A 17,813-nucleotide genomic window follows, 5' to 3' on the forward strand; every position below is an offset into this window, starting at 1 on the left:
TAATTTATATTTATATTAAAATATAAAAATATATTATTTGTATTTATAGCTATACATAATTTAATTTGAGTAATTTAATAATTAATATTATAAACCAAGAATTGATATTTTATAGATATTAAAAATATTAAAAATGTTACATGTTACAAAGTTATTATTTTCAGATTGTGGCTTTCAGTTTGAAATCAGGCCACTTTTTTCACTCTGGCCTTTTTCTGACACATCTGTGACGCCGTCCTTGTGCTGAAACGAGTTGGGCTAGTCTCTTATTCTTAACAAGACGAGAAGTCTCTCAGAAACTGACCCAGTAAATCAAGCGGTCAAGCTGCGTTTTGGCTCTGAACAGAGGAGCTTTGCTCGGCCCTGGTGACCCGTTTGGCGTCGCCGAAAGGCCATTCGGTCTAATCTGAGAGCCGGCAGCCATTATGGAGCCTGAGACTCTCCTGCAGCGGTGAAACACGCCTCACGTTCGCAGCTAATCCCTCCAGATCCCATAATAAAGGAGTAAAGGATCAACAACAGCCCAGCTCTTATGGGCGACCAATAAAGCCTGACAGAGCGGATCCGTCCCGGCTCTCGAAGGTCTCGCCACGGACTCTGACGCCCACGTGCATCTCAGCCAGAATCTAATATCACCTCGGATGTGAGACAGCTGCGGGTCACAGGCGGCCATGGCATATTTGAATAGAGCTCATAACTCCTCCGCCGGAATTTATTGCCGGCTTTTAATATTTTCGGTCAGATAGAGAGAATGTTTCTGCTGTGATTGACTGCGATTCAGAGCGTGACATGAGGACAGAAAACCTGTCAACAATAGCATATGATGACCCGCCTCACGCTGGCCAGGATGAACACAGATTTATAAAGAATCTCAGTGATGTCAAAGGGGGAGGAAAAAACAGATGGGTGATGCTCATTTTTGTGTTCTGTGTGGTTCCATATGTTTAGGGTGGTTGCTATGTCGTTTAAAATGTGTTTTGGGCGGTTGCTAGGGGATGCTATGTGTTTCCATATATTTTGGGTGGTTGCTAGGGTGTTGCTTTGTGGTTTAAAATATTTTGCATGGATGCTAAGTTGTTGCTATGTGGTTTCAAATGTGTTTTGGGTGGTTGCTAGACAGTTGCTATGTGGTTGCAAATAATTTGGTGGTTGCTAGGGTGTTCCTATGTGGTTCCAATTGTATTTTGAGTGGTTGCTAGGGTGTTGCTATGTGGTTCCAATTGTGTTTTGAGTGGTTGCTATGTGGTTACAAATGTTTTGGGTGGTCGCTTGGGTGTTATTATGTGCTTCCAAATGTTTTGGTGGTTGCTAGAGAGTTGCAATGGGGTTGCAAATGTTTGGGTGGTAGCTATGGTGTTGCTATGTGGTTCCCATTGTGTTTTGAGTGGTTGCTATGTGGTTGCAAATGTTTTGGTGGTTGCTATGATGTTGCTATGTGGTTTTAATTGTGTTTTGAGTGGTTGCTACGGGGTTGTTATGCGGCTGCAAATGTTTTGGTGGTTGCTAAGGTGTTGCTATGTGGTTGAAATGTTTGGGTGGCTGCTAGGGTGTTGCTATGTGTTTCCAATTGTGTTTTGAATGGTTGCTAGGGGGTTGCTGTGTGGTTTCAAATGTTTGGGTGATTGCTATGTAGTTTCAAATGTGTTTTGGGTGGTTGCTAGACAGTTCCTATGTGGTTGCAAATATTTTGGTGGTTGCTTGGGTGTTGTTATGTGGTTACAAATGATTGGCTGGCTGCTATGATGTTGCTATGTGGTTTCAATTGTGTTTTGAGTGGTTGCTACGGGGTTGTTATGCGGCTGCAAATGTTTTGGTGGTTGCTAAGGTGTTGCTATGTGGTTGAAATGTTTGGGTGGCTGCTAGGGTGTTGCTATGTGGTTCCAGTTGTGTTTTGAATGATTGCTAGGGGGTTGCTGTGTTGTTTCAAATGTTTGGGTGATTGCTATGTAGTTTCAAATGTGTTTTGGGTGGTTGCTAGACAGTTGCTATGTGGTTGCAAATATTTTGGTGGTTGCTAGGGTGTTGCTATGTGGTTCCAAATGTTTTGGGTGGTTGCTTCGGTGTTATGTGCTTTTAAATGTTTTGGGTGGTTGCTATGCTGTTGCTGTGTGGTTTCAAATGTTTGGCTATTTGCTATGTGGTTTCAGATATTTTGGGTGGCTGCTAGGGTGTTGCCGTGTGTTTTAAATGCTTGGTTTGTTACTAGGGTGTTGCTATGTGCTTTAAAATATTTTGTGGGGTTGCTAGGGTGTTGCTATGTAATTTTAAATATTTTGTGTGGTTGCTAGGGTGTTGCTATGTGGTTCCAAATGTTTGGGTGGTAGCTTGGATGTTGCTATGTGGTTCCAATTGTGTTTTGAGTGGTTGCAAATGTTTTGGTGGTTGCTAGGGCGTTGCTATGTGGTTACAAATGATTGGCTTACAAATGATTTGTTACAAATGATTGACATAGAAATACCCTAGCAACCACCCAAAATATGTGAAACCACATAGCAACCACCCTAACATTTGAAACCATATAGAAACACCCTAACAACAACCCAAAATATGTGAAACCATATGCTAGGGTGTTGCTATGTGGTTTAAAATATCATGTGTGGTTGCTAGGGTGTTGCTATGTGGTTTAAAATATCATGTGTGGTTGCTAGGGTGTTGCTATGTGGTTCCAAATGTTTTGGGTGGTTGCTTGGGTGTTATTATGTGCTTTCAAATGTTTTGGTGGTTTGCTAGGGTGTTGTTTTCTAGCTATGTGGTTGCAAACGTTTGGGTGGTAGCTAGGGTGTTGCTATGTGGTTCAAATTGTGTTTTGAGTGGCCGCTGTGTGGGTCCAAATAAGTAGGTGCTTGCTAGGGTGTTGTTATTTGCTTTCAAATGTTTTAGGTGGTTGCTAGGCTGTTGCAAATGTTTAATTTGTTGTTAGGGTGTTGCTATGTGGTTCCAATTGTGTTTTGGGTGGTTGCTATGGGGTTCCTATGTGTTTCCAAATGTTTTGGGTGGTTGCTAGGGTGTTGTTATGTGGTTTCAAATAAGTGGGTGGTTGCTAGAGTGTCGCTATGTGGTTCCAAATGTGTCTTGGGGTGGTTGCTTGTTTCTATGTGGTTTCAGATGTTTTGGTGGTTGCTAGGGTGTTGTTATGTGGTTTCAAATAAGTGGGTGGTTGCTAGAGTGTCGCTATGTGGTTCCAAATATGTCTTGGGGTGGTTGCTTGTTTCTATGTGGTTTCAAATGTTTTGGCGGTTGCTATATTGTTCCAAACATTTGGGTGGTTGCTAGGGTGTTGTTATGTGCTTTTAAATGTTTTGGGTGGTTGCTAGGGTGTTGCTATGTGGTTTCAAATAAGTGGGTGGTTGCTAGAGTGTCGCTATGTGGTTCCAAATGTGTCTTGGGGTGGTTGCTTGTTTCTATGTGGTTTCAAATGTTTTGGGTGGTTGCTAGGGTGTTGTTATGTGGTTTCAAATAAGTGGGTGGTTGCTAGAGTGTCGCTATGTGGTTCCAAATGTGTCTTGGGGTGGTTGCTTGTTTCTATGTGGTTTCAAATGTTTTGGTGGTTGCTATATGGTTCCAAACATTTGGGTGGTTGCTAGGGTGTTATTATGTGCTTTTAAATGTTTTGGGTGGTTGCTAGGCAGTTGCTATATGGTTCCAAATTTGTTTTGGGTGGTTGCTATGTTGTTGCAAATGTTTAGGTGTTGCTGTGTAGTTTCAAATGTTTGGGTGGTCGCTAACCTGTTACTATGTGGTTGCTAGAGTGTCATGGCTGGTTGCCAGGTGTTTTCTTCAAACACTGCAGGACAATGCATGCATTGAACTTTTAGAAGCTGACTCAGATTAATGTGACTACTAGTAATTGCTATGCATGCTTTAGCAAACACCACTGACTAATTAGCTTAATTAAAGTACAACAGAAGTAGGAGATGCAAACAGTGAAATAAAATGTGTGTGTTTTGTGATGCTCCCAGAGGTCCATCAGTTATTGATGTTGTGGCTGATGGGACTAAAACACAATAATACTGTCGTCCTCGCAGCACGTCATTTTCTAAAATGCCACCAGGAAAATAAAATCATTCAAACACAATCTGAAGCCTTTTCCAGACAACAGCAGCCACTTGAGACCCTCGAGAAATAACAACAGAGAGAGACGCTTAGAAAGGAGAATAAAAAAAAACTCCAAAAGTGCCCCAGTTTTTCCCTTATTTGTGTTATTGAAAGTGAAAAACAACAGCTAAGCAACAAACGTTTCTTCAGAGCTGCGGCAGACTGCGCTGGAGCAGTAAATAAAGTGAGCAGCACCTGTGTGCTGATCTTTGCTCACCTGCACGGAGCTGCGGGGCTCGACTGATGCTGTTCCTGGTGCAACTGTGCGAATGAGTTTCTCAAGTACACTCTGTTGTTTTCACACATTCTGAGCTGCAGAGATTGTTCATCTTGGTTTATTTTGTGCTGGAGCATCTGAATAGAAGACCGAAAACCAGTTTTGTTGCATAACTCTTAAACATGTACCATGCTATCAAGTTTACTACTGTCAGTGAATCCTTTAATATGGCTTTTCCTCAAAATCCAGCCACAAAACTCTAAAAAAAATAGGACTTTATAGGAGAAAAGTACTAGTATACTACAATTATGATATCAGATGGTAACACTGTGGTACATTCACTGTGGTTTTTACATGGATTTGCCAATGATTACAAAAATAGCATGGTGTGGTTGCTGGGTTATGATGATAGCCATGTTTAAAACATGGTAATACTATGGTATTTCTATTAGTGAAGCATGATCAGCTGATTTTGGCAAAGCCACAGCAGTGTCATTTATTGTAAAACACTGACCCCTAGTGACACAAACCCGACTTTACACTTTCACACTGTGACCATTTTTACCAAATGTGACAAATATTTATATTTAAAACCATTAAACATATTAGCCATCTGTTATTTTATAGAGATATTACCATTACTTTCCTTCATTAATGCAATAAGCCATGAAAAAAATATTTTGAACTTTTTGTCATCATTTTGACTTTTTATTTCACAACCGACTTACCTTATATTTTAGACTTAGAAAAAATGTACTTAATTAATTTGTATTTCCTGCTAGCTAAATTTCACATACATTAAATGTATTGTCTCTTTTCTTTATTCAAAGTTAATCTAGAAAATTATATGGAAACTACCAAAACTAAAGTTCTGTTAATCCTAAAGCAGACAAAACCAGTATCTATTCTTCTCTCATCTTAAGGTGTACATTTATTACATTTTTTTTAAAACCTGGCAACACACTTGTATCTGTGTATACTTTGTCTCTTTTTTCTTTCTTTCTGTGTTTTGTTTTATTCCTGTATTGCATTAATGGTTCGATGTTTTGTTTAATAAAAACAAAGCAAACAAAAAAACAACAGAAAAAAACAGAAGATTTGCGATTAGAAGTTCCATTTTAGAATGATTCCAAATGATCAATGATCATGATCGAACTTGTTCTAAAATCCCGAACTGAGTTTAAAAGATTTGTGAACTGAGCCAAATGAATGAATGTATTAAAAACTTAAATATTTTTTAAAAAGCACATACTTTTTAGATTTTTAGTTAAAAGATAAATTTATTTATTCAAAATCTACAAACATATTCAGGTGAGCTAACCAGTTTACTGCTAACTAGTGAAAACACTCCATTAATATGACGAGCTGCACCTCAAAATACACGTTATGGAAACATTGTTGATGAATGTCAAAGCAAAAGCAATAAATGTTTCATCGCATTTTATTTAAAAAGTAATGTTTCTCATCTAAACGTAATTCAAAATTTACAATGTACACTTTATGCAAGATTAAAAATAAAAGCAGATGTAATTGAGCTCGTTATGGAAATTAGTTATGCATCTTATAAAGAGCTTAATGATCATAATTGCTGTAGTAACAAGAGTTCAAATCACCTAATTACACATGCATTTGCAACATTCATCATATTGAGGCATATTTTACAGCACTTTTGCACCAGTGAAATTTCACGTTTAAAAAGGTTTTATAGAGCTCACACTCACAAAGCACAATTTCTAGCCAGTAAAATATTGAATATAAGTGAGAATGACAGTGAATATGACATGACATGAGTGTTCGCTGTAGACATGATTTTAGTAACACTTTATAATAAGGTTCCATTCGTTAAAATTAATTATTGCATTAACTAACAACGAGCAATACATTTGTTACAGTATTTTTAATCTTTGAACTCGTTCATTACTAATTACAATTTAGTTTCTCATAGGCTTTTGTTGCATAATTATGACTTATTTCACAATTTTGACTTTTTAATTCAAAATTATGAGTGTTAACTTTTTTAGTGCTAATTCTTTTTTTATCTCATAATTATGACTTAGTATGTCATTTTTGACTTTTGTCATAACTATCATAAGGTATTTCATTCATAATTATGATTTAGTATCTCATAATTTAGACTTTTGTCTCATAATTAAGTTTTATTTCACAAGTTTTAATTTTATTATTATATATCATGTCAATTTCGACTTTTTGTTCCCAATTATGATTTGGAATCTCCTATTTTAGATTTTTAATTTCATAATTATGATTTAATATCTCATCATTTAGACTTTTGTCTCATATTTATGCTTTATCTCACAATTCTGACTTTATTTCATAATTATGACATAGAATCTTATTTTTGACTTTTCTCATAATTATGATTAAGTATCTCATAATTTAGACTTCATAATTATGCAATAGTATCTCTTATGTTTATTTGTTTGTCATAATTATAATTTTTTATCATTATTTCAACTTTTTATCTCATACTTATGACTTAGTATATCATAATTTAGACTTTTAATGGTATGATTATTTACCATGTCAATTTAGACTTTTTATTTCAGAATTATGGTTTAGTATTTCATAATTATGACTTGGTATCTTGTAATTTAGACTTTTGTCTCATAATTATCACTTAAGTTACAATTTAGACTTTTTAATTCACAATTATGACTTAGTATATCCTTTTTTTACTTTTTATGTCATAATTTTGTTTTTATCTCATACTTATGACTTAGTATCTGATAATTTAGACTGTATTTCATAATTATGACTTGGTATCTCATAATTATCACTTATTATCTCACAATTTGGACTTTTTAATTCACAATTATGACTTAGTATATCTATTTGACTGTCATAATTATGACTTAGTATCTCATAATTTAGACTTTATTTCATAATGAAGCATTAGTGTTATATCTTTGTAATAATTTAAACTTTTTGTCTTATAATTATGACTTATCTCTTAGGTTAGACATATTTCATAATTACGACTGTCATAATTTCAGTTTTTCATCACATATAACTTAGTATCTCATATTTTTTTTACGCTTCATGTCATAATTTTTATTTATATCTTAAAATTTAGACTTTTTATTTCATAATTATGACTTGGTATCTCATAATTTGGACTTTACAAGGCTCAATTCTAGCGCCTCTGTTGTTCAGCCTGTATATGCTCCCACTAAGTCAAATAATGAGAAAGAACCAAATTGCATATCACAGCTATGCAGATGATACCCAGATTTACCTAGCCTTATCGCCAAATGACTACAGCCCCATTGACTCTCTCTGCCAATGCATTGATGAAATTAACAGTTGGATGTGCCAAAACTTTTTACAGTTAAACAGGGAGAAAACGGAAGTCATTGCATTTGGAAACAAAGATGAAGTTCATAAGGTAAATGCGTACCTTGACACTAGGGGTCAAAAAACAAAAAATCAAGTCAAGAATCTGGGTGTGATTCTGGAGTCAGACCTCAGTTTCAGTAGTCATGTTAAAGCAGTAACTAAATCAGCATACTATCATCTTAAAAACATTGCAAGAATTAGATGTTTTGTTTCCCGTCAAGATTTGGAGAAACTTGTTCATGCCTTTATCAGCAGCAGGGTGGACTATTGTAATGGTCTCCTCACCGGCCTTCCCAAGAAGACCATTAGACAGCTGCAGCTCATACAGAACGCTGCTGCCAGGATTCTGACTAGAACCAAAAAATCAGAGCATATTACACCAGTCCTTAGGTCCTTACACTGGCTTCCAGTTATGTTTAGGATAGATTTTAAAGTACTTTTACTTGTTTATAAAGCACTCAATGGCCTAGGACCTACATACATTGCAGATATGCTCACTGAATATAAACCTAACAGACAACTCAGATCACTAGGATCGAGTCAGTTAGTAATATCAAGGGTTCACACAAAACAAGGGGAATCCGCTTTTAGCTATTATGCCGCCCGCAGTTGGAATCAGCTTCCAGAAGAGATCAGATGTGCTAATACATTAGCCACATTTAAATGCAGACTCAAAACTCATCTGTTCAGTTGTGCATTTATTGAATGAGCACTGTGCTACGTCCGAACAGTTTGCATTATTTTATGTATAATCATTTTACTGTATTAATTAATTTGAAATCATTTTTTTTTTTTTTTTTTTTTTTAATCATCTTAAATGTTCTTAATTTTGTTTTTATTGTTGTGATTATTATTTTAAATTTTTATGCTATTGTGATTTTAATTCCTTTTTATGTACAGCACTTTGAATTACCATTGTGTATGAAATGTGCTATATAAATAAACTTGCCTTGCCTTGCCTTGCCTTTATTTCATAATGTTGAAATGAACATTAACTATGTAGTTCTTTGTCATTGTTAATTCATGTTAACAAATGGAACCTTATTGTAAAGTTGCCTTTTCCATCAAGTGTTCAGACGTTTCCAGGCCTGTAAATCACAACTGTAAAATTCCCACTTGTTTCCAGGATTTCAGTATCTTTTCCAGCTGTTTAGCATCAAGAGTCTGTTCTCTCCTCTGGTGTGTCATCTGGTCTCAGTGCTTGAGCTGTGCAGCTGTGTGTGAGTGTGAGTGTGTTTGGTCTGCGCTGAAGAGTGTGTTTTGTCCGCCGCTTCAGACGGACTCCAGAGCATCAGTCGCTCCATCGGCGGTCGTGTGTATGTGCTCTCCTTCTCTCTGGAGTTCCTCCACTTCATCCTGCGGTTCTGGAACCAGATCTTCACCTGTGGGAAACATAAACCGGATTCAGTAAACTGGATCGAGTGTGAAAGCTGTTTCTAAGGTGTGTTTCTGTGGTCTGACCTGTGTCTCTTTCAGGCAGAGGTCGGTGGCCAGTCTGTTGCGGTCGGTCTTGCTGATGTACTTCTGTTTTCGGAAGGTTCTCTCTAGCTCTCGTCTCTGTTCTTCAGAGAAAACGGCCCGTCGCAAGATTCCCGGCCGCGACCTGGAGTTCAGCGCTGGACTCCACAGCAGAGACCCGACGCCCGCTGCAGGACACCAACACATTTTTAAGATGAAGGGGTTTGTTTTATGCATGATGTGGGTTAAAAAGAATTTACAAAAGTGATTTTATGTCCATAGAAAGCACATTAAATGTAAGTAAAGTGTCTACTTTAAAGGTTTAAATATACTATAATATTATTTTTGGTTGTTAGTTTGTTGGGGTGTTTGATTTTATGTATTTATTTATTTTTTATTTTTTTTTAAACAACAATTTTATTTTCAAACATTGTCATACAGATTAATACAACAGTTCTATTTTCCATTATAATGTATTTATTTATTTATTTGTATATGTTTTATAAAGAATTTATAGGACTTTTATAGGGTATTTTTATTTTATTGTATTGTATATTAAATGTATGGGATTTATTCTAAGGGTATAATATATATATATATATATATATATATATATATATATATATATATTCTAAAAAGGGAAAAATATATATTTATTTATTTTATTATTATTAATTTAATTTAAGTTTATTTATTAATTTTTTGGCAATATAACGTTTATCCTTAAGGTAATATATATACATATTTCCAAAAGCGAAGAAACATGACCACTGTGTGTATTTATTTGTATTTATTTACTTATTTTTATTAGGGAAGTTATACAATATTTTTGCTGAGGGTATAAAATATGTCTATTTGTGTAATTTAAGTAATTATAACGTTTGATACATTGCAATTTTTATATACTTTTCGGGGATAAAAATGGACAAATGTTTTTGGACAGTAAGATTTTTAATGTTTTGAGTCTCTTCTTCTTACCTAACCTGCATTTATTTAATCCTAAGTACAGCAAAAACAGTAAAAAAAAATGGAGATATATTAAATATATTATTTTAATATATTTTAAAATGTAATTCATTCCTGTGTTCAAAGCTGAATTTTTAGCATCAGTGTCACATGATCCTTCAGAAATCATTCTAATATTCAGATTTGCTGCTCAATAAAACATGTATTATTATTATTATGTTGAAAATGGCTAAATATAATTTTGTTTTGGGTTTCTATGATGAATAGAAAGTTCAGAAGAACAGCATTTATCTGAAATAGAAATCTTTGTAACATTATAAATGTCTTTATCATCACTTTTGATCAATTCAAAGCACCCTTAACTAAAAGTATTAATCATTTCTTGATGGTATAGTACAGGGATCCTCAAATCTGGCCTTTCCTGCAGAGTTTAGCTCTAACCCTAATCAAACACACCTGAGCATGCTAATCAAGTTCTTCAGGATCATTAGAGAATCACATCTGCAGCGCATTGGCCCTCCAGGGTAAGATTTGAGGAACCCTGGAATAGTATAATACAGCTTTTTATTTCAGATAAATGCTGATCTTTGGATTTTTCTATTCATCGTAGAATCCTAAAAAAATCTACTCGACTATTTTAAATATTGATAATAATAATAATATTTGTTGAGCAGCAAATCAGCATATTAGAATGATTTCTAAAGCATCATGTGACTCGAAGACTGGAGTAATGATGCTGAAAAATTCAGCTTTGATCACAGGAATAAATTATATTTTAAAATATATTCAAACCGAACGCAGTTATTTTAAATAGTAAAAATATTATTGTATTTTTTATCAAATGAGGCCTGGCATGGTGAGCAAAAGAGACCTCTTTAAAAAAAGAAACATTACAAATATTACTGTCCAAAAACCTTTGACAGGTAGTGTAACAGTCTGAATTTAAAAAATTGTTAATAGTTAAAAGTTACTTTTAAAAGTAATGCATTACAATATTGAGTTACTCCCTAAAAAAACGAATTACTTTGTAAATCTGGGCAGGGCTTGCTTGTTTGTTTTTAATATAAAAAGTTATATTTTTGACAAATGTAAAAGCCTTTTCACACCAAAACCCGAGCCCACCCGAGCCCCACACTACACAGCCAATCACAAAATTGGTATTCAGTTGAGCTCCATTTTTTTTCTTACCACCCGCACCCGCAAACATTCTAATATTGTATATAATTTTCGCACTTTCAATATTCAGGATATTGAAATCGCTTTTAAATGAGTGCTCGCGCTGTTTACTTTTACTTTCGGTTTTGCGATAACGCGCACTCTGTGTACAGGGAGCAGCGCATCTTATAATAGATATTTGTCAGTGAACACAAGATTGAGCAGCAAATCCTCCAGCATGGTCTTTTTTTAGTAATCTCTCCTTATTTTCGACCCGTGATCAGTCAAATCTAAAGGTCATTGCACACTGAGTCCGATTTTTGTATGCGTTTTTTCTCATATTCGCCATCCTTTCCTATGAAAATGCTTATTATGGATGCAAAATGCAGAAAATCGAACCTGATCTGAATTTTTGAACGACAGTTTCAGAGGCAGTGTGTAAACTCGATTAACACAACATGAGGTCGTATTTATTTTTTAACGTGCGAAAATTTCACACTCATGTCTGCAATGACATTAACTCCTGCAGCTCGTGTTGGATGCAGGGTTGCCAAGTCCGCGTTTTTTCCCCGCGGAATTGGTCTACTTTTAAACTGTTGCCATGGGTTGATTTTCCCCAGTGGTTTAAAGGTTTGAAATATTGCAGAAATTAAATTTCAATAAAATGCCTGTATTTAAAAAAAAAAAAATGTTGCATTATACCTATGATAAAACGGTGCTAGTTGTTAGGTTTTGAGAAGGCTGAAGCCTTTGAGCTGTGCATTTGATCATTGTGCACAACTGTAAAATGTGTATTTTAGATATGGAAATGACATAAATAAGTTTTGATATTTGGGATATGGTCAGTGCACTATTTTGGGTTGTTCTTGGCTGGCCATTGGGCTAGTTATGTCATATAGACTTAGTAACTCTGTTGTCAGATGCTTTCAGTTTAGAATTGTAGCTTACATTTTCCAACTGCAGTAAATTATTTTTATTTCTATAAAAATGCAAAATGACAGTGAAGGTGCTGCAGCGGTGGTCAGTTAATGTAATCAGCATAGAACCAAACACAGTGTAACACCAACTACGCCAAATGGGAAAAATGTGCACTTCTATAATGCACTTAAATAATACTTGCTCTGTTTTCAAACACAAATTTTATATAATTTTAGGAACATATATAGTGTACAAAATTTTGCTATTTCGATTCACTAATGTGCTTTTTGAACTAAAATGTGCTTTTATCTCTCTATTAAAATAGTAGTTATGTATTACCACTTGTAGTACACCCCCCGGGCCTGAACTCCTGTCAATTAAAAAGTAATGCGTTACTTTAGTTACTTGGAAAAAGTAACCTTATTACCTAACTTGCGTTACCCCCAACACTGCCTTCACGAACTAACTCTCAGGTGCTCCGCAAAAAATCAGCGATGCCTTTTTAATGTGTTCGACAAATCGGCCACCGTCAGCGGCGTGAGTAAGCAGGTTAGTCATGCTCTCTGCTCTCTATTGAGTCTAAATAGTTTCCACTTAAACGCCCTATTAAAGGGTCAGCTGACCCTCATTCCCGCCCACACACCCGCAGCCCTGCTTCACCCGCAACAAATGATGCGTTTGACATTCCGCCGCATTATCTTCGGCTCTCAGTGTTTCCTTTCAAAAGATGGACGCGTCTCATTCTCTCAACAGGGAGATGAGCTGGAAAAAAGTCTATAAAAGTCATTTCTATTGAGGGCGTCATGTCTACGGGGGCCTGGAGCGGGCAGAATGGACGGACTGGGAGGGGAGGACGGCTTTTAGAGCTCTGCTTTTCATTAGCGAGAACAAAAAGGCCGGAGAAGCGATTCCGCCCTCCGCTGTGCAGGAATGCGGGTCATTGTGCGCTCAGGGCTGATCCTAGACCCGCGCGCGGCGCGTTCCCGATTTAAATCCAAAGTGTAGCAGGTCCCGGGTCAGCAGCGCGAGCGCGGCGCGGTGAAAAATGGCGGCTAGGGTCGGCTGTGTGCGGTCGCGCTGAATGCGCCGATTGGTCACGGGGCAGCGGGGTTCGCGCGGGCGCGAAGAGCGCTGTGGGAAAGTGTCAAACCACTAAACTGTTTTCAGGGAGGCCTTTAAAACCCCAAATTTGACAGATCCGGATTTGCCGGAGTTTTGGCAGTTGGCCAGAGCTGAAGTCCAAATGGAAGAGGTTCGGTTGGGCGATAAAGATATTGTAAAATTCACTTACATAAGTTTTATTTATGGTGATAATAATGTATAAAGTTTCAACATTTTAATAATTTCGGAGAAAAAGACGCAAAATGAAGAAGAAATATAGGCCTAGAAATAAAATATGAATATTTATAAGTCAAATATTCTTTTAAGTTATGAAAAATGAAAAATGTAATTTATATAAAAGAAAACATATGACAAAAAATATTATATATTTTCTTTTAGGTATAAAAATTTGGTATATATTTTGTTTTTTCGTATAAACACTTATTATTACAAAATGAAAAAAAAATGTTTTATATGTACATTTCTTATGTAGGAACATTTTACATATAAAAAATATAAGCATTTTTTATTTATATTTACTTTTTTCAAATAAATAAAATATATGTATATTTATTCTTTTATGTATAAATAGTTGTTTTATGTATAAATAGTTACGACTAAATGAACATTTTTATATAAATAAAATTTTAAAAAGTCTTGTGTAAATAGTTTATATATGAAAAGTTATGATAAAGAAATATTTTATATAAATTAAATTGACTAATTAAATGTAAGTAAATAAGTGACATTGATCATGAGACTACAAAAAGTTATGACATGAAATTAATAAGAAATACAGAAATAAAATATTTTAAAATATACTCATACATAACAAGTTATGAAATCAAACACATGATAAATATAATTTAGCCTATATAAAAGAACTTATGACAAAATGATATATTTTCTTTTAGGTATAAATATTTGGTATATATTTTCTTTTTTGCATAAATATTTTAAGTTATTACAAAGTTAAAGAAATGTTTTATGTGTAAATTATGTAGGAACATTTTACATATGAAAAATATAAGCATTTTTATATATAACTTGTGATAAAATAAATATAGAATATATACAAAAATATTTATGTATAAATATTTTTATATAAAAGAAAGATTACGACCAAAAATACTTTTTAAATAAATAAAATATATGTATATTCTTTTATGTATAAATATGACTAAATGAAGAACATTTTTATATAAATAAATTGTAAAAAAAGTCTTGTGTGAGTAGTTAATATATATGAAAAGGTGTGATGAAGAAATATTTTATATCAATTAAATTGAGTAATTAAATGTAAGTAAATAAGTGACATTAATCATTAGACTACAAGAAAATTATGACATGAAATAAGAAATATAGAAATTAAATATTAATATTTCCATATATGCATGTTTTAAGTTATGAAATAAAGCAAATGAGAAATATAATTTACATAAAAGAAAACGTATGACAAAACAATAAATATAAATGTTTTCTTTTATATATAAATATTTTGTATATATTTTATTTTTTGTGTAAATATGATAAAAGTTATAGTTATGACAAAATGAAAGAGAAATCTTTTATGTATTTGTTTTGTTTAAACATTTTACATATAAAATATATAAGCATTTTCTTTATACATGTATATAAAAGAAAAATTATAACAAAAGAAAAAAATATTTTAATAAAAAAAAAGTATAAATATTGTTATATAAAAGAAAGATTATGACAAAATGAAGATTTTTATATATAGATATATAAATAAAATATGTGTATTATTTTATGTATAAATATTTTATATAGCCTATAAAAGTGACAACAAAATGAAGAACATTTTATATAAATAAAATAAATGTGTAAATAGTTATTATAATTATAATATTTTGTATATTTTATTTTTGTATAATATTATGATAAAAGTTATGACAAAATGAAAGAGAAACTTTTTATGTAGAAATATTTTACATATATAATATACAAGCATTTTCTTTATATTTAAACAAGAAAGAAAAGTTATGACAAAATAAAGAATAAATATAATAAAAATAAAAAATCTTATGTAGAAATATTTTTATATAAAAGAAAGATGAAAAATGAAGACTTTTTATACATAAAATATATGTATATTTATTCTTTAATGTATTTATATAAATGTTAAAAAGTAATTCATGTTTAAAGTTGTGACAGAAATAATTGATATGAATTAAATCGACTAATTAAATAAGTGACATTGGTCATGTGAGTACAAATTTCGATACAGCTTTTCTCTAAAAATGTTATTCTGATCATATAATTTATAATTGTATTAAATTACATTAACCCCTTAACTGTCACCGTCCCACCTGTGCGACGCTTGGCGCTCTTTTTTCCGTTGTCCTTTTTCTCTATCAAATGTTTTAGTAATCATTATAAATTATATATCATTCGAAAGTTTAGAAGCTCAGGAATCATCCTGTGAAATTTTAAAATCAGACATTGTTTTGCCATGAAAATGATACTTTAAAATATTTTGGCGGTCTCCTCCCCCTTTAGTGGTGTCATATTACAAAATGAATTACGGTCTTTTAGATTTAGAATCACAACTTTTTACTATCTTGACAAAAACATATCATTGGAAAGGTTGGAAATTTTGCGATTGAAAATTTTCTAAAAAATGTACACTTTTGTGACAGAAAAGTGCATTAAAAATATATATATGGCTTTTGGATGGCTGTTTGTGGTATAACGCCCTAAACAAACTTTCACAGGAATCTCAATTCTTTTCATATCAACTTCAAATTTGGAACATAACTTATTTAGATGTAAGGCTTCAATTTGATACCAAATTTGGGATAAAACCTGTTATGTAAAATATGTATTTAATATAAAATATAATCAAAATTGTACTGTGTATTTTCTTTACAGTAAGTTTAAACTTCTATAATTTGTTGATACTTTATTTATTCCACATCTGCAATACTCTGGTGATTGTCCTCTTTAAAAAGAGACCAACCTTAGATCTGTATTCCAAAGTGTTCATGAATTACAATAATTTAAGTTTGCATAGTGCACTTTCATGCCTATTTTTAAAAATGGGCGGTGACAGTTAAGGGGTTAAACTTATATTACTATTAAATTATCCAAAATAGAAGCATTTTTACTAGAATTCTCAGAATCTTCATTTTATAATGTTTATTTGTCCTTGCTAGTGAGTGCTCTGTGACTTAATATAAATATCTAAAGATTTAAGTAGGCGATTTTTGGCTCATTTATTTGGCTGTTGTCCATCAGACTAATGGAAAGTGTGTCTTTTAGCACCAAACCTGTGCAGACAACCGGATGAGTATTTGTGTGTGTGTTCATGAATACCAGTGAAAATTAGAGTGAATTAGCTATGGCCATTATGCACAAAATGAGTGATTTGTAGAAGTGTGTGTGTGTGTGTGTGTGTGTGTGTGTGTGTGTGTGTGTGTGTGTGTGTGTTGTCTTACTAGGGAACAGAGGAGTAGACGACATCCCAGGTCCAGATCCAGAGCAGCAGGGCAGAGAAACACCCGTCATAATAACTGGAGCGACAGACAGATGGATAAGAGCCAAATGAGCTTTAATCACATTATATCAACTATTTACAGCTCAAACATCATGTTTTATAAATATGACCAGTTCAGCATTAGGACACATGCGACTAAGTTAGTTTTCTAGATCTATACATTTGCAAGGAAAATCATCAAAAAAAAAAGCACAAAAAATTAAAATAGTCAATAAATAATGAGTATACGTGTCTAAATGTTTGAATGGTAGTGTGCTGCATGTATTTATGTCAATTGATTCTGAAAAGTAGCTAAACAAAAAGGCAGCATGTAAATAATTCATATTTATGCATGTCTAACATTATGTGTATATGTGACCCTGGACCACAAAACCAGTCATAAGGTTAAATTTTACAAAACTGAGATATATACATCATATGAAAGCTCGATAAATAAGCTTTCTATTGATATATGGTTTGTTAGGACAATATTTGGCTGAGATACATCTATTTGAAAATCTGGAATCTGAGGGGGCAAAAAAATCAAAATACTGAGAAAATCACCTTTAAAGTTGTCCAAATTAAGTTCTTAACAATGCATATTACTAATCAAAAATTACATTTAGATATATTTATAGTAGGAATTTTACAAAAAATGTTCATGGAACATGATCTTTACTTAATTTCCTAATGATTTTTGGCATAAAAGAAAAATCAATAATTTTGACCCATGCAATGTATTTATGGCTATTGCTACAAATATACCCCAGCGACTTAAGACTGGTTTTGTGGTCCAGAGTCACATATCTTTAAATGTTTTATTTTGGGGTAAACAAGGATTCAGATATCTATTCCATAATAAAATAGCGCTTACAAATGTGAAACAGCAGAAATGTTACAAAATACAAAACTGCTTTTGTTCGACATTTGCTGCTAAAAAGTTATTATTTTACATTATTTTTTATTTAAACATTATTTTACATTTACCAAGACTTTTCGGTAAATTTATACATAATTTTTTCTATGTTAATGAGAAATTGTATTTAAATA

The 17,813-nt window shown here is 33.3% G+C and overlaps 1 protein-coding gene across 1 annotated transcript in view; it reads right to left on the minus strand.

Annotated features, from left to right (window-relative positions):
- Nucleotides 1–6,929: 6,929 nt before the first annotated feature.
- Nucleotides 6,930–17,813, minus strand: part of LOC141301023 (homeobox protein DBX1-A-like) — a 14,745-nt gene continuing 3,861 nt past the window's right edge. Inside the window, exons 2-4 of the mRNA XM_073831277.1 lie at nt 16,726–16,800; nt 9,131–9,315; nt 6,930–9,051 (exon numbers count right to left, since the gene is read on the minus strand). Of these exons, the coding sequence (XP_073687378.1) occupies nt 8,854–9,051; nt 9,131–9,315; nt 16,726–16,800 (458 nt within the window). The 3' untranslated portion in view covers nt 6,930–8,853. The remainder of the gene's footprint in view (nt 9,052–9,130; nt 9,316–16,725; nt 16,801–17,813) is intronic.

Source organism: Garra rufa, chromosome 25 (assembly GCF_049309525.1).
Source record: "Garra rufa chromosome 25, GarRuf1.0, whole genome shotgun sequence".
In the NCBI taxonomy this organism is placed as follows: Eukaryota; Metazoa; Chordata; class Actinopteri; order Cypriniformes; family Cyprinidae; genus Garra; species Garra rufa.